Genomic DNA, 22,452 nt, shown 5'->3' with positions numbered 1-22,452 from the left:
TTTGTGTGCATATTTTTAAAGATTCAAATAAAATAATCCACTGTATTCATTGTATATTTTATTGTTTTTCTTAGTATGTCAAGATGTACAAAATTCAGGGGAAACTCATCAGTCACATTGTTTGTATGTTACAAATAAAAAAGGACGAGATCCTGCAATCATATGGAGCAAGCATCCTTACACACAAGTCCCACTTATTACAGGGTTTTTGGCTCACTTTTTAACCCAGAAGGTACATAGATCAGCCTTCTGATGGAGATAGCAAATAAGGACAGAGAATATATATGGATTCTATATTATTAATAGGTAAGTGCTTTTTATGATTCCTAAGATAGTTTGTGGTATAATAATATGGTCTGATTGTCATGGCCAGGGCGTGCTGGCTGCCAGGAGCTGAGACGTCTCAGAGGCTGGGGTGGCTGCAGCAGCTGCCTGGAGGACTCCCAAGGAGAGGCGAGAGGAGAGGAGGCTGAGGGAACACTGCAAAAGGGAGGGTGTTTGAAAAAGGGTGAGAGCTTTCCGCTTGGCAGGCAAGGGGTGACATAACTGGGCTCCTGAGCCCCACAGGGGTGCTGCAGAAAGAATGGTATTGGTCAAGGGAGCCGTGCACTCTAAAAGCTTGAAAACCTCTACCCTCAATACACCCATTTACTTTTTCTCCACAGGAGTGAATTGCAGCCATTCACTGCCATGGGAGAAAGTTACACTGCACTCTGGGACACTGTTGCAAGTGAAAGTAAACCTGTCCTCCACCCCTGAGACCAAGGGCTTAGTCTTTACCCACAGGGATCCTGCAAGAGGTGCTGTAGGACTCTGCTTGGAGACACATGCAATTCATCTCAAAGTGCTCCTTGTAGGATGCTGTCCTCTCATCATACAGATGCCTATCCCTTGTTTTGATGGGTGTTTTGTTAGTAAGAACAGAAGAAGAAGAAGAGTTTGGATTTGATATCCCGCTTTATCACTACCCTAAGGAGTCTCAAAGCGGCTAACATTCTCCTTTCCCTTCCTCCCCCACAACAAACACTCTGTGAGGTGAGTGGGGCTGAGAGACTTCAGAGAAGTGTGACTGGCCCAAGGTCACCCAGCAGCTGCATGTGGAGGAGCGGAGACGCGAACCCGGTTCCCCAGATTACGAGTCTACTCGCTCTTAACCACTACACCACATGACAGAAGAACAGTCATGAAGGACTAATGAAAAATTCATCTACTCCAGCAATCTTTCTCTGGTGCTGACAGCTTTTAACAAACTGCTATCGCTCACTGAATTTGGGATTATATCCTACTTAGCTGCTTTGCCGTGGAAAATGATAGCTCAGCAACAAACAAACAAACTCTCAGTAAATAGAATATAAGAACCCAGTAAGACCAAAGGCCAATTTAGTCCCGCATCCTGTTCTCACAGTGGTCAACCAGATACCTATGAGAAGCCCACAAGCAAGACCTGGTTGCAACAGCACTCTTCCCACTTGAGATTCCCAGCAACCTCTTGTACAAAGGCATCCTATCTGCAACAGTGGAGATAGAGCATAACCATCGTGGCCATGAAAGGCAGACATACAAGTTATATGCTGCAAAATTCCATCCAGATTGGAACAACCTGCATTTGCGACTGCAAAATTGTATACCTATGACAGGAGAGGAACCAAATTATTGTTCAAATGTATGAAGAAGACCAGCAACCGAATTCAGTGTGCCACGGGTGATATGTGGTTAGAATTAGGAGAACTAAACGAGGAAAAGAGCACCCTGTAACAGGCTGCCTCTTGCCTTTCTGCCCTTCTGTGTTTGGTGTGTGGCTAGACCGCTGCTATATGGTCCATGATGCAGCCACATTTTTCTACAATCATATTAGGGAACTCTGCCACCTCAATTTCAGTGTAGTTTCCCTTCTTGACAAGATACATCATGGGGAGCGGAGAGCTCTCCACCACAGCACAGGTTCTCTCTCCGTAGCCGAAATGGCGCAGCAAGTTCTTGGGTTGCCGGCAGCCACCCACACAGTGGTAAGCCTGGTAGCCGGCCGGCTCGATAATCCAATACTGTGTCCAGGTCAGCTCTCGGAAATTGATGTAATGTTCCTGGCGGCAGCAGGCAGTCTTCTCAGTCAGGGTTCCTCCTTCACAATCTCCAGGTCCCCTGCCGAAAAGTAGATAGTTTTATGTCTGACATGTGGAAAGACCTGAGCTAGAGACAATCTGGAGCTTACAAATGTTAGAACTGGCGCAAACATGCTTATTCTTCTAGTGTTTAAGTGTTGGTATGTGTTTGATTGTCTATTACCCTTTCGAGGCACACGTGATATCTTCCCACACGGGCTTCATACATACGTATCTTCACAACAACTATGTGAAGTGGGTTAGAAGGGCAGAGAAATCCAATCACCTCTCCTTATACCAAACTTGGGGAAGAAGGGTTGGGTTAGGTGGAGGGGACTCTTCTTCCAACTAAACCGACCTCCCACCGGCCAGTGCTGATGTTGTCAACTTTCCCCTTCTGCCCTCCAAATGTGTGGGTGGGCAGTAGGCCTAACCAGAGGGAGCCGGTGGAAAGCCATGAAATGGTGTGTTCTGAGGGCAGAGAGGAGGCAGGGCTGAGCCATGAACTGGACTCACTGCTGTCACATAACAACATTAGACCCCACCGTCCTGTCCCTTACCTGCACGCCTTGGTTGCCCTGAGCAGCAAGGGCGTGAATGTCCTGCTACTCCACAAAGGCCTCGTGCTGACGGTTTGGTTTGTACCCTAAGATGGGGGTGGGGAACCTGTGGCCCTCTGGATGTAGCCGGACTGCAACTCCCATCATCCTTAACCATACTAGCTGGGTCTGATGGGAGTTGGAGTCCAACAACAACTTGAGGGCCCCAGGTACCCCAACCCTGGACCAAAAGATGGCAGCTGATCCAGACTCAACCAGTGGTCTCCAGGTGAGCAGGGATTTGAACCCTGGACTCCCTGGTCCACTCTATCCACTGCATCACACAGTTTAGCAACAATAAAATCTGTATTTCTCCCTAATAAAACATTGTTTTAATGAACCAAACATAATTAGTTTCACCTATTCTTTGTCTGTGTGTGTGAGTGAGAGAGAGAGAGAGAGAGAGAGAGAGAGAGATTCACTTGCAACACAATCCTACCCATGTCTACTCCAATGTAAGTCCTATTGAATTCAATGCAGCTTACTCCCAAATGGGTTAGGATTGCAGCCTAACCTTTTCTCTCTCTCTCTCATAATGGTTTGTGTGAGTGTTTGTCTCCAGTATACTGCAAGAATGTAGCAGTAATCAGCAGCTTTTGGAAGAGATTAGTTGAATGTCGGGATTTTTGTGTACCACAGTATAGATAGCTGTATATCCAATGCAACCATTGCATCTTTTAAAAGCAATGCAAGGTGGATGAGTATCTCAAGATCAGTTCCAAAAGTACAATGGTAGCAAGTAGAGGGGTAATCCTAAACAAAATTACCTAAGAGTTACTGCCACTAAACATAGCAAGGAAAGTAAATATCCCTGTTGTCATGCTGTAGGACTGCAATACTGAGCAAAATCAACTGAGCTTACTTTTGAGAAAACATGGTTTGGATTGGGTCTAAGGGCTATCTAAACTGTGCCTGAGTTTGTCTTCACCATTAAAGGGCAGAAATAAAATTCCTCGGTCACCAATATGATTAAAGTTTGAAACTTACCCATAGTCTTCCAGGTTAAGGGTATAAAGCACCAACTCAGGCTTGCCCAGTGCTTTGTCCGAAGGATCCTGAGAAGTAAAGCGCACACTTTTGGCCATTTCAGAGGCATAGCTGCCTAATCTTTCTCCTTCAATCCAGATCTCCAGGAGCATCGGCCCCTGCATCTTGGTCTTTAGCCAAAAATGCACTGCCTGGGTGACATCGAAATTCCTCCAGCCAGACTCCATAAGTGGAACTAACCTAAATGGACAAAAAATGGGTTAATAGTGGAGAGAGAACCTAGAATAAAAACACATATAGAGGGATATATCTACTAGCTTCTTTATTCCAGAATAACAGACTGAAATTGAAAGAAAAACATTGGAATGAGTGAGTATACAATATTTGTTTTCAAACAAGGAACTGAACTAATAGGACTTTTGCCTGATCTCAGAGCCTATTCACATATTGCATTCTGAACTTGGGTGGAAAAGGCGCCTCAGTTTAAAAGGCAAAATAAAATCCACTTAGGTTAGAAATGCTGTAAAAGCCTCGACTGCAGACTCTTGATCTGAACTTTTGCATAAAGGCTTCCCTTATAAGTAACAATTCTTTATACACCCCTCCCGCAGGGTGCATTAAGATGTATGCCTGACAGTGAGGTAAACAGGTAAACCCTGCTTTTGTAATTGCAGAGCAACAGATTAGGCAGACAAGCTCTTCAAGAAAATAAGAATGATGATGATCATCTTAATAAATGATCTGATCTGGGAAATACTGTAAGGAAATGAAGACAGTTTGAAAACCATGCATCTATCTGAGAGAAGGCTTGCCCCCTCTGCCCTGGAAACAGCCCTGCTGAGTGTGGTTCTATTCAAGTGCACCTCTCCTGAGCCATTAGATTAGACTCCTCCTTCGTACCTGGAATCAATCAAGGAGGTCCGGTTGGTGCCATTCTCTTGGGGCTGCACCCAGTACACGCTCACCCTGGCATTCATGACTGGCCGATGAGATGGCTTGATGGGCAGGTGTTTCCTCTCCAGGGGCTTTTTGAAAAGCTTCAGCTCAGCCATGGTGACTTCACTGTTTGCTGGTATCCTGCCTTCCATGTCAAAGATAAGTTTTTGACGGGTGGTGTCCGAATAGAGAATGTCTCCAGGAATATCTGTTATGCATTTGGAAACAGCTGAAATTCTTATATTCATCATTGTTTTCGTCTGTCACTTAAAACAAAGACTTTCCTTTTATGTTACATCAGAATAGGGAGAGGAATCATCTGATCCGCCGGATATTATTGGACACCAACTCCTTTCAGCCCCAGCCAGCTGGTCCAGTGGTCAGTCCAACAACATCCGACTGGTCACAAGTTCCTCATTCCTGTGACAGATCAATCATATCTTCTTCATGTGCACCCCAGTGGATAAAGAGAAAGACAGTTTAATAGGTTGTTTTTCCAGTTTGGGACATTTTGTACATATTTTGGTTCTGTATAAATGCAGGCTGTTATTTTAGAATAACAGAAAAAAAGGTTTTAAGTTATGCATCAGGAAAATCTTTTTAAGAAAAGCTTAGCACTGGAAGGAGTTGTCTACAAAAGAAATGAAATCACGTTGCAGTTACATTATTTACTGGACACCAGTTCTGAAGATATGGCAGATTGGTACTCAGTGCGAATCTACTCTCTACTGTTCCTCTGTTCCTCTGCAACTTCATCCCACACTGTTCCTCTCTCCCAACCTCTGGGTGATGGAAATATGCGCTAGTATGGACTGTGTCAACTACACAGCAGGAATCAGTGAGAAAGGCAACTGTTTACGCCCCCCCCAATTTTTTTTACTCCAATTGCAATACTTTCTGCATTGCGAGCTTAGTACATAAAACACAAACAGAGATCATATAAAGGTGCCTCTGGTGCCTTTCTTCATTAAAAAAAAGAGAGATAATTGTGCTAGATAATACACTAAGTAAGTATGTGCTACACAGTCACTAGCATAGTGAGTTGAATTGTGTCACACACTCCCTTGGTTGTTGAGAAATAGTACAACCCACCGTGTGGATGGAACCCATAAATAAGAGGTTCCCTATGTACTTAGAGCCACCGTGACTTAATGGTTAAACCAGCTACCATACAGTATATAGTCATTTTTTCCACCTAATGCCTATTTTAAACCTTCAGTCCCCCTCCCCCGAATGTACATTGCTGAAGCAAGCATGTCTGGTCTGGTCAATGCCTGGATGTGTGTCATGTAGCTTGAAAGCTACATGTACAGTGCCTTTGGTTCCATCATGGAAGAAAGATGTAATATACATGTAAGAAAATAGATAAAGGAAGTACAGATACAGTAAGCAGGCTAAGGAGGGGGCAATCCTACATCCACTTCCCTTGCAAGCCTCATTGAACTCAGTATGGCTTATTTCTTTGTAGGTATGGATATGATTGCATTGTTACTTGAGAATATGTCCTTTTGACATATGGAGTAAACACACAAGATTGTGCTGCCCTTCAGGAAAGGGATGCAAATTAATCCAGTGAATTTCTAATAGCAGATTAACTGTATGAATACCACTTGCAATATAATACATAATAACATGAAGCATGAGATACTTATTCAAGAGGTATACATTCCCATAAATCAATCCTGTTTAATTGTTAAACAAGTCTATTGCACCACCTTATCATCATATTTAGGGACAAATGTATTGTATATACAGAGAGACTTAAGCTGAAAAAATAATCTTTGGGTATAAATTTAGGTTTGCATTTCTCAGAGATACTGTTATAGTGATTTGCATAATAGTTATTACACAGCCTGAATCTATAAAATTCTAGACCAGATGCCAATTTCAGTTTAGGACTGACTTGCTTTTAGTTACTTGTGACGATAACAGCAAAGTTTACCTGCATTGCCAGGAATTCCTCTCAGGATTCCAGCTAGACTTGGCATTGCTCTCCGCTTCTCTCGGCGGCGCTTCAGCATAGACATGTATTTATTCCTTGTATTTTCCGGAATGACCAGATTTTCCATGTCTGTCCTCTGAAGAGCAGGGACCTCAGGAAGCCCTAATTTATCCAGCAATATCTGTTTGAGTCCTTTCTGGGTAAATCCATTCGCGGTGGCAGCTATGATGAGAGCACAGGTTACCAAGCATCTGAGATTCACAGCCATCCTTTGCCTAGCTATCGGTGGGGAGAAGAGCCCCTAAATCTCTCTCTCTCTTTCTCTCTCCTCAGCACAAGCTGTTCTTGGCGAAGAAGAGACAGCTCTGCAAGGTTTCAAGCTGCCTGAATGGGAAAGGGATCTAATGTGGTGGGTTTATATAGCAAGTCTGATCCCACTGGCATTACAAATTCCACAGGCAGAAGTGAGGCAGGGGGCTTGGAAGTGTTACATCCCCTTTGATACATCCAAGCTATAGTAACACCTTCCAGTGCATTTGAACTTAAAACAGAAATATTTAGAAGACTCTCTACATGTTCCCAAAGCTCTCTGTGGCCCTAAACAACTCGGGTTTCCTCCAGTCATTCTCTTGTTGTCTGCCGAATCTCCATGAAGGAAAAGACATGGCAACATTATGAAGTGCGCTGTGTTACCTTTTTTGTGCAGTGAATACATAAACTGGGCAGGGTGGGAGGGTTGGGACTAATTCTTGGACCACTTAGCATTTGTAAATCACATCAATTACTGTTATTAATAAGATTAATATTAGGTCCTGCTTCATAACCCAGAAAACCTCATGCAAAGTCTTGTGGATATCAGTGGAGATATATACCAGTGTAGAGAGCAACTAAACTGCCTTTCTGCCGGGTGCAGATCTATGGTGTTCACATACATAGCCAATGTAGCTCAATGCTACATGGATCACACAGAATTCCTTAAATTTGATCATAAAGATGGAACACACTATAACTTGTAACATATTAATTCTCCTAACAATAGCTACATTAAAAAAATATATCCAGAACAATCTCTCTAGTTCAAGTACTTTCTTTTACCAAGTTAATGAATTACTACAGTTAAACTGTTGTTGTTGCTGCTGCTGCTGCTGCTGTTTAATAGTCATTAATCATAACACTTCAGTAGTTTATCTCCTTGAACCAGGCAAGGTTGAATGTTAGATTTCTGAAACATACAGGTTGGGCATTTAAGGCAGTATTCAACTACCACATCGTTTTTCAGGAGAAAAACCTGGTAAAATCCCATTACTGCAGTAACACCACTTATTACAGAAGACAACCATCTTTGAGAGGGAACAAAGCAACAATGAACTCCTTTCCTCGGGGGTTATTATCCTTCTAATATGGGGAACGTTTGCCTTGTTAATCTCTGTGACATTTCCATCCACAGCAAAGAAAAGCATAGTTACTGAAAAATTAAGCACATATGGAGAGCTCTGCTTGATCATATTGTATATACACTATCATGCATGGGTGTTGCCAAGGGGGGGCAGGGAGGGGCAGCTGTCCCCAATCAATAAAAATAAATAAAAATACACAGCAAACTGAGGTTCTGCCCCCGCAACAAAATGCCTGCCCCCCCGAAAAATCCTGGCTATGCCCATGCTGTCATGTCCAACATCCTGTTCCCCACAATATTCAGCCGGTTGCTTATAGGAAGCCCACAAACAGAGCATAAGAGCAGCTGTTCTTCCCTCCTGAATAATAATACTTTTATTATTTATATGCTGCCCATCTGACTGGGTTGCCTCAGCCACTCTGTGCTCCACAGCAACTGGTATTCAGAGGCATGCTGCCTCTCATCCTGTAGATAGCAAATACAGGTTCACAGCTTAGCTTTACCTTCCATTAATTTGTCTAATCCCTTCTGGAATCACTTGGTGGCCATCGTGACATCTTGGGAAAGCAAATTCCATAACTATGCTCTGTATGTCGAAGTGCTTCAGTTTGTCCTGAATCTTCCACTACTCCGCTTCATTGGAAAATCCTAGTATTATGAAAGAGGAAGGCAAACTTATCTACTTTTTCCACACCAACCATGGTTTTGAAAAACCTCTATCATGTTTCCGCCTTATTTCACTTGTTGCTAAACTGAAAACCTTTCCTCATACTTGCTTCAGCTTCCTGTTTGTTATTATTATATTGTTCTCTCTTTCCTTATATCCTTACAATTTATAAGGTTACCACATTTTTTTCAATGAATCAGGGGACACTTTTCAACTTCAATGGAAAATGGGGACGTCTGGTAACCTTACCTTACAACCCTGTGAACTAGGTTAGGCTAGACCACAACAGTGTATATGTGAAGTTAGGTTCACCCCCTTCCCCGATGTGCAATACTTTACACTTGTTTACATTGAACTGAATTTGCCGTTTCGATGCCCTTTCATCTAGTTGGAAAGATCCTTTCAGAGCTCTTTTCAATACCTTTTAACACTCTAAATAATATCGTGTTTTCTATAGATTTGGCTACTTCACTGTTCTCCCCAAACTCCAGGTCATTTATGAACAAGTTAGAAAGTTTCAGTTCAAATAAGGATCCTTGGAGGGACTTCACTTCTTACATCCTTTCAATTTGAGAACTGTCAATTTATTACTACTCTCTGCTTCCTGCTCTTTAGTCAGTTATTGACCCAAAATAATCTGTATTCTTATCCCATTATGTTTACTCAGGAGCATTTGAGCATCCAAGTGTACACTGTCAACCTGACCACCCCTATCCACACATGCTTGTTGACACTCTAAAAGGTTTTAGAGAGGCAGGACTTGCTTTTGCAGGCCATGCTGATTTTCCATCACCAACACTTGTTCTTCCACGCTCTCATGTACCCTGCATCAAGTGTGCTCCCATCACTGGTTTGAGAAGCAGAGCACACACACTAGCCACAATCCTGTTGCTTCTTATGCAATACTCTGTCTTGATACATTTCTCCCGTAGTGTAATGTGTAATGTGTTCACAGCATAAGTCTTTGATGCTTTTATACTCAGCAATGCTTTCTATGAAAAATAAATTTCAGTTCAATGGAATGGTGGGTTTTCAATGAGGTTTTAATAAAAAGGAATGTACAATTCCAAACAAATGTAATATATATATTTTTTAAAAATACACCATAATTGTAAAACATCATTGGTCATGACCTACTGTAGTCCTAGAGAGATCCCTTACATGGCAATTGTGTATTTACAAGAATCCCCACCACCACCTGACCATAATTATCACCTGTTTGCAGGAGCTTTGCTAGAGTCTTAAAGGACTCAGAACACAGACTCACAAAACATATTTGCATAAATGTAGAGAGTGCCTCTGGGCAAAATAAGATGGCAGGTGGCTTCAGTCACACCAGCACTGCACTTTGTAGCATGCCCAGCTGCCCTGTAAGCAAATAATTTAAGTTTTAAAAAGGGAGGGAAGGCGTCTTCCACGAGAGAATTTTGTACTATGTGAAAGTTGCAGGATTTATTTGGATAGCCCAAACAGCATGATTGAAATGCAAACTTGCAATCTTGAACTGCACCTGTATTAGACGTCTCAAACCCTGTGAAATAAGCCCCCTGAATATTATTTTCTTTTAACCAATCTAATGCAGGATGAAATACCCAATCCTTAGGCATGGATACAAAAAGACCTTCATAGCCCATTTTCCAGGGAAGAGATCATAAAGCATTTTTGTGTATTCTGAAGGAATAGAAACAGAATTATCCAATACAGCTATCCACTTTTGGAATCAGGACTTACAAAGCAAGCATGAACTTTGACCATTGCTGTCACCACAGAAGTACTCTACCCAAAAGTGTGAACGAAGTTCTGAATCACCTGCTCATTATTTTCATGGATTTAAGCAGTATGTGTTAAGGTCTGTTAAGCATTAATGATAAATACCATCTTCTGGTGGTGCACTGCAGTGAGGGACCCTAGATTAGAAAGTGCTTTCTTTCATGTCTGATGTCCAGTCTAATAGAAAGAAAACCCTTTAATGCCAAATGTGTATTGGAAGCAGATTTATGAGCTCAACAGGTAACGTAAAATTATTAGGCAAACAGTTGAAGCTCAGTTAGAAAGAAAAAAATGTGGATTGAACTCTTTTTCACACAGTGGTGATTATCTCCTCCAATTGCTGGATTTACTATTCCCTTTTTGTCATGCAAACAAGAAAAGGCAGGCATTTTATAGGAGCTCCTTCTTTGTGATGTGTATTGGAATCTACATGGTGGATTTAAAATGTCAGACAAGGGATTTAAAGTGTCTGCAAAGAATGAAATATAAGAGACCAGCCAAAGACTACATGTAAAGTTTATAGTGGCCATTTCAGCAAATGTAAAACTAGTTTTTGCTATCTAACCATACCATAAGGATCACCTGCTTTGTTGCAGGTGTGTATTTGCATAATGACAACATTCTCTTTCATCAATAAATCCTATGTGTTAAGTGGGAAGTGTGATAGGCTCAAACCTAATTGTAAAGATAAGCATTTCAAACACATCTGCAAGAGAAAGTATGACAGCATATTTGCTAGAGGTGGCTAGTGCCTCAGTTTATTTAATCTGATGTTTATTCTTATGCTTCCCATAGTTGTCAATGGGCCATGTTACAAGATAGGCTCTACCAAAGTTTACTGTATTTGCAGGAATGAGATGCAACCAAGCCAGACCTGCAGCAAAATGAATAATCCTTCAATACTGGAAAGCCCAGACCACACCAAGCGAAGAAAACTGGATACAGGAACTCCTGCAACTACTATACAAGATTACAGTATATTCTATATACATAAAATCAAGCTTCTGGGAGATTGGAAGTGCATTTTTGGACCTCTTCACTGAGTAATACCCACAACGAGAAACAGTGGGAGGCACAGGGTAGTGAGGGAAACCTGCCTGACTTAATGGATGTTAATCTAGGACTACGGCAGAGCATTGCTGACATTCATTCATCCTAACCTTTATCTAGGCATGCAAACCTGAATACTGTATAGCAGGCATAGGCAAACCTGGCTCCCCAGATGTTTTGGGACTATAATTCCCATGATCCCTAGCTAACAGGACCAGTGGTCAGCGATGGTGGGAATTGTAGTCCCAAAACATCTGGAGAGCTGTTTGCCTATGCCTGCTGTATAGCATGCTAGATAACTGAATGTCAGAGATGAAAATGCTGTATCCAGGCAACGCAAAGTGCCTTAGAAAAGAGAAAAGAGGAAGCAAGAACGAGGTCAGGTGGAGAGAGACTAAGGGTCTGTACTGTTACATTACAGTGGTACCTCGGGTTAAGAACTTAATTCGTTCTGGAGGTCTGTTTTTAACCTGAAACTATTCTTAACCTGAGGTACCACTTTAGCTAATGGGACCTCCTGCTGCTACTGCGCCGCTGCCACACGATTTCTGTTCTCATCCTGAAGCAAAGTTCTTAACCTGAGGTACTATTTCTGGGTTAGCGGAGTCTGTAACCTGAAGTGTCTGTAACCCGAGGTACCACTGTATATGAATGTGAAAAACTTAATAAACCATGGACTAAAAACAAACACCAACTATAGCATTTAAACTTTCAAGCTTCAAAAACCACTGTTTGAAGTTGGTTTGTTTTAAATGAGACGCAGGTTGTCAGGCATGACAAAGCAAACCGCAGTAAGTATGTAAAAACGGAAGAGAAAGTTTTTGAAGTCTTCCTCACACCATGTAGGGGGAGGAGGGAGCACAGGAGTCTCAATGTGGTCTATGAGGCTGTTTCCCCCAAACCATGTCCACCTGTGCAACACCTGACATCATTAGGGGAGGTAGAGATGTGGCTGGATCAGTGGCCTGACTGAGCTCCCTGCAGGGAACTTGCCGACTTCCCAAACACCCAATAGTCAACTCTGAATACTGGAAAGGGCTGCTTTCCCCCATAGAAATTACTCTGATTGTCAAGATTCTGAAACCCTTCTCAGAGTTTTCTTGCTTGCAGAGGTTAGATGATGATTGGGGAGGTGGCCTTTTCACAGGAGGCATCATGTGTTTAGAATATCCTCCCTAGGCAGATCTGCAAGATAACATTATCATCTTATAGACAACAGGTTAAGATACTTTTTCTCTCTAAGGTTTTTATAATGGACGATCAGCAGTGGTTCTGCTCTTTTCATCCAATTTTTATTTTTATATTTTAAAACTGCTCTGCTCACCCTGGCAGCAACCTCTTTGATGGTCTTAGGTGTATGTAGGTTTGATTCAACTGTGTAATTTTTATTGTAAGCCGCTTTGGATTTTTAAAATAGAAAAGCAGCATATAAATATTTTAAATAAAAGCAAACATTTTCATAGAGAATCAAAGGAGGGTATTATTTGCTACAGCCCTCCTCCTGTGTAAATTTAAAGAAGAATTTGCATTATTTGTCCTCAGGGATTATATTTCTCCAACATGAAAAGCATGTGTTCAATACATAAAATGTGGCACATTTCAAGTCACTGTTACTGCAGACCGAGTTTTTACTTCAAGTAGGCTATATGAGATGGTGCATGTTATTGTACGAGTTAGTGGACATTATCTATACCCCATCCGACTGCACTCTGCAGCAGAAAATCGTGGGTCAGTTTTAAATTATTTGCACTTAATTATGCTTTGAATTATATTGAATTATAGTGAATTATATTGCAGTGTGCCAGGGTTTTCTGCATAAAAGACCTTTCTATGGCACTTTTTAGAAAAGGGAACAAGGAGCACAACAGCTTAATTACTTTCCTTCAGCTAGCTATTGCTCACTTCCTCTTTCCTCAGGAGTTGAATTTTGTTTTGCTGGTTGGAGACAAGACGAAAGTTCAGCATACCAAGACCTGGTAAGCATTGCCTGCCTGACTTATGTATACAAACATAGTTTACCAGAGCAATGAAAAACAGCCAGATTATTGCATGTATATTGTTGGACTGCTTTTTATTATTGCTGTTTTATTATCGCTATTTTATGATTGTTAAATTACATCTTGTTCTATCAGTGATATATGCTTCCAGAGGTTGCATTCCTTTAACAGGGATCTATGTTATATGCCATTTTAAAACGGCATGTAAGATAACTGAAGATCTATAGAATTAGAAAATGATGTAGAATGGTGCAATGAGAGAGGCTTGCTATGGATTTCAGCAGGTGGTGGATTACACCTATAATTCATTGACATGCAAGTAGGTTTTCTGAATGTGACTAATTTGACTAAGCTCTTGGTTTCCTCTTACATCTTGTGGCTTCAATTTGCACAGGTTAATTATGCATTGCATAAGAAAAGTTCTTCCTATAATTAGAATTCTGTTGACTTTTAATTTCTCCATGTGTCTCTTGTTCCAACAAAGGAAAAAGTAAATGCTGCTCCATTCATTCCCACCCCTTTTAAAGGTCCTTCTGCAAATAACAGCAACTTCTACTAGGTGTTATTTGGATACATTAATAAAGACCTTCAAAGGCAGAGCCTGTCACAAACCTCATGCAAATAAAATACAAGGTGATTTGCATTTCTAAATTTCCTAGAAGGTGCTGGCCCCATCACCTCAGCCAAAATACATATTAAAGACCAATCTAAATAAGAATTGTGGAGAAAGTCTCCTGCTAAAGACCTGCGAGATGGTTAGTGCAAAGAGCTTTAATTCTCCAACTGTAAATTAGGAAAGAGGTGGCACTTTGCTAGATCTTGGTCAAAAAATTACAGAGACTGCTGTAACATTTCCATATATGGTATGAATAGTACATACACTGACTGTTACACATTATTAACAATAATATCATTTGAGATTCTGGAACAGTTGCTTGAGTTAAGTGACAGAACCTTCCATACTCAGAGGATTTTAAAAAACATTTACTCAAAGTATGTAGTACTTTGGTGTTCACAAAAAGTATAACTTCTGTTTCTCTCTCTTAGCATTTGTGTGGCAGGGCCTAAATATATATACAACTATCTTTCCTTTTACACTGGCTCAGTTCCTACATGAACTCTAGAACTCAAGATCCAGCAATAGTATGAAACTTCTGTGTGTGACATAATGAAAAAGTCTTAAAGGCTTTAAAAATGTCCAGGGGTCACAATAAAGCTCTTTGAGAAATTAACATATATTAACTTCCCATTTATTAAAGCTGGGGCTCCCCAGTGGGAATTGCTTTACTCAGGATTTTCCTGTACATGTTTGTTGTATTTATGACTCATTATTCTTTAAAAAATGACTTTCCTATATTTTAAAAATGTCATATTTAATACATATAGTTAAATCAGCTATGTTAAAATTATAATAATTAAAAAGAAGGTAAAACTAAGCACAGGTGTGTGTATGCAGGTGGTAGCTTGAGGGTCATTATTTCTAGGAACCATCTCTTCAAGCCATTTAGGGCCAAACTATGTGAGATTACGGAGCTCTCACGTGTTCAAAGGGATTTAACCTCTTTTACCTCTTTACTAAGATCTTACAATATGGATATCACACATGTTCAAAGGGACTTTACCCCTCAGGCTCATATATACTCTTTTTAACCTGGGATGGGGAAGCTGTGCTTGACTACAACTCCCATAATATCTGAACATAAACCTAGCTGGCTGGGACTGATGGGACATGGAATCCAAAGACATCTGAAGGGCCACAGCCAGTTCCCCAGTTGTCTTAAACAGACAATCTGAATTACCGTAAACACATTTTGAGCAATGACAATTTCCATTACCAGTTCCCAATAAAAAATGACCTTGCAACACACTGTAAATGCATCCAAGAAAGCCATGCAGAGCTATCCTGTTGTTGCTTATACTTTCCCCGTGCTGCATTAATTTACAAAATACTAGTCACATGCTTATTTGCAAGACAGAAGATTGATGAGACGTGACTGCTGTTTGATAAAGGATGACTCAACAAATATGTTACCCATGTGCTAGGAGAATGCACACTCTCTATATGCGATAAAGGCGGTGGCAAGGGCTCGGAGCATTGCAGAGAAAGAAATAACTTCTAAGAATGCAGGACTGTTTGGTGGAAGCAGCAGCAGCAGTAACCACCCTATAGAAATGAAGTATAAAGCAATTTCAGGGTGGGGGAAGTAACCAACACGAACATGTAACAATGAAAGAAACTAAAATTGTGCAGAGTCGGGTAAGAATGCGGGGTGGGGAAAGAGGGGATTCATGGGTGAGAATTTTTGTGCCAGCTCTTTCATTTTGTGCTTTCAGTTACTACAAATCTGGAATTATTTTATCATGCTATTCTGAACTATAGCCAGCGCCATTCGGAACACGCCTGAATGAAGAGAATCCAAGAGACATTTTCTGCAGAGAGTATATGGGATTATAGTGGAATTCTTCTGTGGTCTGGTTTGGTTCTGTTTTACTAATGTAGGGGTGTGGGGACTTGTGGGCCCCCAGATGTTGCTGAATTACATCTACCATCACATTTCCCAATCAGCCATGCTAGATGAAGCCAATAGGAGTTGGAAGTTAAACCCCATCTGGTGGGCCACAGATTCCCCACTCCTGTGCTAAAGTCATTCCTTTGGGGGGATGGAAGCTGGCACCTCTCTATCTTATTAAAATAATGTAATCGTACATTTCCCTTTCACATCCCTTTGCTGCCTCTAGCTACACTGCATATGTCACACCAACAAGAGCTCCCTGCCTACCTCAAAGAGCAGCACTATATTGTGTTCACCGCATTGGGTATGTTCTGTGAGATTATCAGTGGGAACTCATGCTGCCTTCCTAAAGTGCAAAGGAGGTGTGAATTAAATTACTGTCACTGCAGAGCTGTTAACAACGCGAGCATCTGTACTATTAAAATTAGAACTGTACAAATGGAAGCTCACAACAAAATGCTCCCATTCAAAGTTCTAAGCAGCTTGAAGAAGAAGAGTATTGTAGGGTTGTGTGCAGATCAGGTAGCTGGGGTCAGATAGCAGCGGAGGTTTCAGAATAGAGAGCAAGGAAAACAGAATTTTTTTCCTGTTGTGCATGCATGAAACCTTTTACTACTGCCATGTGATTAAAGAATTTGCATACAGGGTTGGCTTCCAGGCCTGAGCTGCTGTTGTTGGTATCTGTCTGTCTTGGGAGACAATGAAGTGCGCCTTGGGAGTAGAGTGAAACCGTTTGAGAGTTACAGCACCTGCTGTGGTTGTAGAGACTGATTAGGGAGAAGCTGCTGGGGCAGATGAAGGCATCCAATTGTGCTGATGCAGGTGTACCATGGCGTTTCTTCTTCCTGCGCTCCTCCCAGCAGCGGTCATTCGTCCTCTGGCCATTGCTGTGGATGCATGACGTAACTGTCTCAGGCACTGCAAGGGATTCCCACACAGTGGGGTTAATGTTGCCAGTCACGTTTGCAGATGTCTTTATAAGAGAGTTGGTCTCGCAGTTGGGTAAATCCCCAGGACCGGATGGATTGACTTCAAGATACTACAGATCTTTGAAAGAATGGTTAATACAGCCTTTAAAAGAAGTCTGTAATGAAATATTGGAAGGGAAAAAGGCACCAGAGTCGTGGAAATAAGCATATATTACACTTATACCGAAAACAGAGATTGAAAAGACACAGCTTAAGAACTACGCACCTGACCATAACACGCACGTAGTTTTTAGAGGAGGAAAATCCGTAGGCATGCCACCCGTAGGCATTTCCTCCATAACATGCACAGACATTTCCCCTTACTTTCTAGGAGGAAAAAAGTGAGTGTTGTGGTGCAAAAAATACGGTACCGCCCCATATCACTGCTTAATGTGGATTACAAAATTTTTGCAGACATTTTGGCTAGAAGATTAAAAAAGGTGCTAACAGAAGAAATTCATAAAGATCAAGTGGGTTTTCTCCTGGGCAGACACTTGTCTGACAATACAAGGAATATACAGTAATTAATATTATAGAAAAACTACAAGTGAAGATCAATACTAAAGCAGTTTTGATATTCGTGGACGCGGAGAAAGCCTTTGACAACATTTCTTTGAGTTTTATGAAGAAGAATTTACAGGGGATGGGGGTTGGTCAAGGTTTTGGAAATGGTATAGGTGCAATTTACTCAGAACAGAAGGCTAAATTAATTGTGAATAACGTAGTGACGAAAGAATTTAAGATTGAGAAAGGAACACGACAAGGTTGCCCAATTTCTCCATTGCTTTTTATATCGGTCCTGGAGGTTTTGCTAAATATGATTAGAAAGGACCAACTGGTAAAAGGTATACAAGTGGGAGCCAAACAGTACAAACTGAAAGCATTTGCTGATGATTTGGTATTGACTTTACAGGAGCCAGAATCTAGTACTAAAAGAGTTCTGGAATTGATTCAAGAATTTGGTCAGGTAGCAGGTTTTAAGTTGAACAAGACGAAAACTAAGGTTTTAGAGAAAAATCTAACTGAGACTGAGAGAGATAAGTTTCAGAAGGAGACAGGATTAACACTGGTTAAGAAAGTGAAATGTTTAGGGGTTAATATGACCGCTAAGAATGTGAATTTATTTAAGGATAATTATGAAAAATGTTGGACTGAAGTGAAAAAGGACTTAGAAATATGGTCAAATTTGAAGTTATCGTTGTTAGGTCGAATTGCTGTGATAAAAATGACTGTACTGCCAAGAATGCTGTTTCTGTTTCAAACATTGCAAATTTTGGACAAAATGGATTGTTTCAAAAAGTAGCAGAGAGATATCTCTAGATTTGTCTGGCAGGGCAAGAAGCCTTGTATAAAATTTAAGATATTAACTGATGCTAAAGAAAGAGGTGGATTTGCCCTGCCAGACCTTAAACTTTATTATGAATCAGCTACATTTTGTTGGCTGAGAGAATGGATGCTTCTTGAAAATACTGACGTGTTGGATTTGGAAGGTTTTAACAATGTATTTGGTTGGCATGCATATCTGTGGTATGACAAGGTTAAAGCACATAAAGCGTTTAAAAACCATATTGTCAGGAAAGCACTGTTTAATGTCTGGATAAGATACAAAGATCTGTTAGAAAATAAAACCCCGAGATGGCTGTCACCAATGGAAGCAAAGGCTCAGAAAAAACTCAATATGGAGGCCAAATGGCCGAAGTATTGGGAAATTCTGGAGCAAGAGGGAGATAGACTAAAACTGCAGAGCTTTGAAAAATTAAAAAACAGAGTGCGAGACTGGCTCCATTATTATCAAATAATGGAGGCATATAATTTGGACAAAAAATTAGGCTTCCAGGTGGAAAAATCAAAATTGGAAACAGAATTGTTAGACCTCAAAGTCAAGAATTTGTCAAGAATGTATAACTTGCTGTTGAAATGGAATACTCAGGATGAAACGGTGAAATCTGCTATGATCAAATGGGCACAAGATGTAGGACATAACATTATGATGGCTGACTGGGAACAGTTATGGACCACAGGTATGAAGTTTACGGCATGTAATGCCTTAAGAGAGAATCTAATGAAAATGATCTATAGGTGGTACATAACACCAGTCAAGCTTGCAAAAATCTACCATTTGCCTGACAACAAATGTTGGAAATGTAAGGAGACTGAAGGTACATTCTTTCACCTTTGGTGGACATGCCCAAGGATTAAGAACTTCTGGGAGATGATTTATAATGAAATGAAAAAGGTATTTAAATATACCTTCCTGAAGAAACCAGAGGCCTTTCTCCTGGGCATGGTTGGCCAATTGGTGCCAAAGAAGGATAGAACTTTTTTTATGTATGCTACAACAGCAGCAAGAATACTCATCGCAAAGCACTGGAAGACACAAGATTTACCCACCTGGGAAGAATGGCAGATGAAGCTGATGGACTACATGGAATTGGCGGAAATGACTGGCAGAATCCAAGACCAGGGAGAAGAGTTGTTGGAAAAAGATTGGAAAAAATTCAAAGTATATTTACAGAAGTATTGTAAAATTAATGAATGTTAGAAGGATGCTGGAATGAAGTTACATGGTTTTAGCAGAGATGTTATAAAGAACTAAGTAAAAATAGATTGTTAATGGGCCTAAGTGTAAAATTTAAGGTCAGATTGTGTTAAGATAAATTATAGAACAAAAATTGAGAAAGATGGAAAGGATTTGCTGAAATAGCTAATTGAACAAGAATACAAAAAAGGGAGGTGTGAGGAGGTCGATGATACAAGTAAATGAAAGGTAGAGATATAGAGATATTGGATGTGTTTTTTTGAATGTTTTTGCTTTTCTTGTTTTGTTGTATTGTTGTTTTTCCCCTCTTTATTTTTGATGTATTGTGAACTTTTTACTGTTTTCTTCTTCTTTTTTTCTGTAACTATTAAACTCTTAATAAATATCTTTTTTTAAAAAATAAATATAAGAGAGTTGGTCTCACAACAGGCCTTGTGCTTGAAGCCAGCTCCCCATAGAGCACGTCCTGGGGGATGCTGCCATCTTCATTTCTGTAAATATGACCAAGCCAGTGCAGGCGTCGCTGAGTCAGGAGTGTGAATATGCTGGGAATGTGGGCTTGATCATATTCACATATTTGTTTGAGACTCTGTCCTGCCATGCAATGCCCAAAATCTTCCTGATGTAGCGCATGTGGAAGGCATTGAGATGTTGCTATTGGTGAGTGTAATTTGCCCATGACTTACTACCATAAAGCAGTGTACTCAACATGCAAGCCTGGTAGACCTTTGTCTTGGTATTGGTAGATCTGGGCAAAAACATTTTGTACAGCATGTTTTGAATGTCAAGTTAATTCAAATTCTAAATAATAATAGCAAAATCCAATAGATAATTATACAGGTGCCTTCTGAGCTGGCTCAAACTGGTCTGGGCTACAGCCTAATGTTCATGTAACAGGAAAGACTGGCTTGCATCTGCTCAGTATTACAGATGAGTGCAAAAATCTGATTTATATGGTACTTGTGTAATAGTCTCACTTTATGTTATGAAGGTACATGTAAAGCATCAATGGTTTACATCTAAGAAGCATAATATGTGACGAAAACTTCAAAAGGATCTGGAAGTAAAGTGTCAAGAAAATGAATTAGATCTATTAATTAGGGTTTCAACAGGAAAGCATTTAACAGCTAATCTGGCCACAGTTCAACATTCACCACTCAGAAAAAACAAAATGCCTGTGTAGTGGAAATGTTGTGACCACAGGGAGCAGTTATGTAAGTGGTAACTCCTCGTACCACCTGCTGCCCAAAATGTTGAGGATATGTACACCCTACAGGGGCGCTGACCACAGAGGAAAATCCTGCTGGGAAGGATAAATGGAAAGGTGAGATTTATCTGAAATTTGTATGTCCGGGTGTCCAGTAATCTAAGCCACATATGAAGAAAGTCACACAAATGCACTTGCATATTTAGTTTCCTTTGGTGTTAAAGAGCTGTTCAGGGGATATGTGGTATCTTCAAAATAAAATTGTTAAAAGGATTTAAGAGAATCTTGACCCATGTCACAAACACAACTTTTTCATTTATTCCCAGAAATGAAAAGTGCTTGCTAACTAGTGAGCAAATGTGGCTTTTGCCACCAGAAAAACAGTGCCAAACAAAAGCAATTCTGTTCACAAATTGGGGCTTACAGTGATTAGTTGTAACCTTGTGTTTGTGCTGTGGGGTGCAGCAGGGCACTATTCTGTCTCCGATGCTATTTAACATCTATGTGATGCTGTTGGGAGCTATCATTAGGGGATTTGGAGTGAAGTGTCATCACTATGCTGATGACATTCAGCTCTATTTCTCTGTAACATCTGAATCAGGAGAGGCTGTGCAAGACCTGGATCAGCGCATAGGTGGGCTGGATGAGGACCCATAAACTAAGCTTGAAACTTGGCACGACTCAGACAAAGAACATTTCCCAGGTCTCAGTGACCGACCAGTTACTTGCTCTGAATCAACTTGTACTCCCTCTAAAGGAGCAAGTTTGTATTCAGGTGGTGCTCCTAGATCCTATCACTGGAGGCTAGAAGCACCTTTTACTAGCATTAGCTGGTAAGAAACACAGCTGATGAGACAATTTTTTAGTTTGTCTTGAATTTTCCAGCATTCAGCTTCCTTGAATGGTCCTGAGTTTTAGGATCATGGGAGAGGAAGAAAAACTTCCTCTTATACAATTATGCATGTTGTGGAGAAAATGGATATCTTTCTTCCCACCTTAATCAAAATACACCACAATCCTAACCATGTTTACTCAGAAGTAAGCCATACTGAATTAAGTGGGTATTATATCCAGATAAATGAAGTTAGGAGTGCTTTTGAGCATGTGTAGGTTGTTTCCCCCACACCACTAGGTAGAACCACCAAATCCAATTCCAATGAATTTGAAGGGATCCGACCTTAAATAAAGTCACAGAGCTTCTCTTTTCAGGTAGGTAGGCGTGTTGGTCTGACGCAGTCGAAATTATAGATATTGTCCAGGAGCACCTTAGAGACCAACCAAGTTTGCTCTTGGTATAAGCTTTCGTGCACATGCACACTTAGGTATCTGAAGAAGTGTGCAAGCACATGCACACTTAGGTATCTGAAGCACACGAAAGCTTATACCAAGAACAAACTTAGTTGGTCTCTAAGGTGCTCCTGGGCAATTTTTTTATTTATTTATATATTTCGAGAGCTTCTCCCGTTAGAATACACAACCTGTGAAGGGGCCACGAAATACTCGCATCTTCGTACAGCCTGCAAACGGCGGCAGACCTGTACTTGAAAACGAGGCTTGCGTGTGTGTTATCAGTTACCAGCGAAGCAGCAGCTGCCTTGTTTCCTCCCGCCGCACCTGCGAAGATTTTACAAAACGCAACGACCACAGCCTCGTTGTCACCTTACAGAAAGCGGCCTGCCGGTGGTGCCCAAGGGCGTGTCCGCCAGGGAAGGCCGTTCTCCTGAGGCCACAACAAGGCTTGTCGCAGGTGGAGGGAGAAGACTCACACCGAGGAGCGGTGGG

General features: G+C 40.9%; 2 protein-coding genes across 6 annotated transcripts in view; one reads left to right on the top strand and one right to left on the bottom strand.

Moving 5' to 3' along the window:
* Positions 1-372: 372 nt before the first annotated feature.
* LOC309527878 (left-right determination factor 2-like) lies at positions 373-22,448 on the bottom strand. 5 transcript variants are annotated; one of them, XM_082214870.1, is made up of 7 exons: positions 22,247-22,343; positions 16,224-16,874; positions 8,463-8,607; positions 6,564-7,537; positions 4,586-4,829; positions 3,686-3,925; positions 373-2,139 (listed from the first exon to the last, which is right to left on the bottom strand). In XM_082214870.1, the coding sequence occupies exons 4-7, from the start codon at positions 6,829-6,831 to the stop codon at positions 1,800-1,802; spliced, it is 1,092 nt and encodes a 363-aa protein (XP_082070996.1). In that variant the 5' UTR covers positions 6,832-7,537; positions 8,463-8,607; positions 16,224-16,874; positions 22,247-22,343; the 3' UTR covers positions 373-1,799. The 5 variants fall into 5 exon arrangements, with proteins under 5 accessions (XP_082070996.1, XP_082070997.1, XP_082070995.1 ...); XM_082214871.1 differs by lacking the exon at positions 16,224-16,874 and having other exon boundaries at positions 22,313-22,448; XM_082214869.1 differs by lacking the exon at positions 22,247-22,343 and having other exon boundaries at positions 16,224-16,947.
* TMEM63A (transmembrane protein 63A) overlaps positions 13,290-22,452 on the top strand; it is a 37,393-nt gene continuing 28,230 nt past the window's right edge. The window contains exon 1 of the mRNA XM_082214818.1: positions 13,290-13,422. The gene's annotated coding sequence lies outside the window, so the exon portion shown is untranslated. The remainder of the gene's footprint in view (positions 13,423-22,452) is intronic.

Source organism: Podarcis vaucheri, assembly GCF_965113315.1.
Source record: "Podarcis vaucheri genome assembly, chromosome: 3".
NCBI lineage: Eukaryota > Metazoa > Chordata > Lepidosauria > Squamata > Lacertidae > Podarcis > Podarcis vaucheri.
This window is presented reverse-complemented; position numbering and strand designations above follow the sequence as displayed.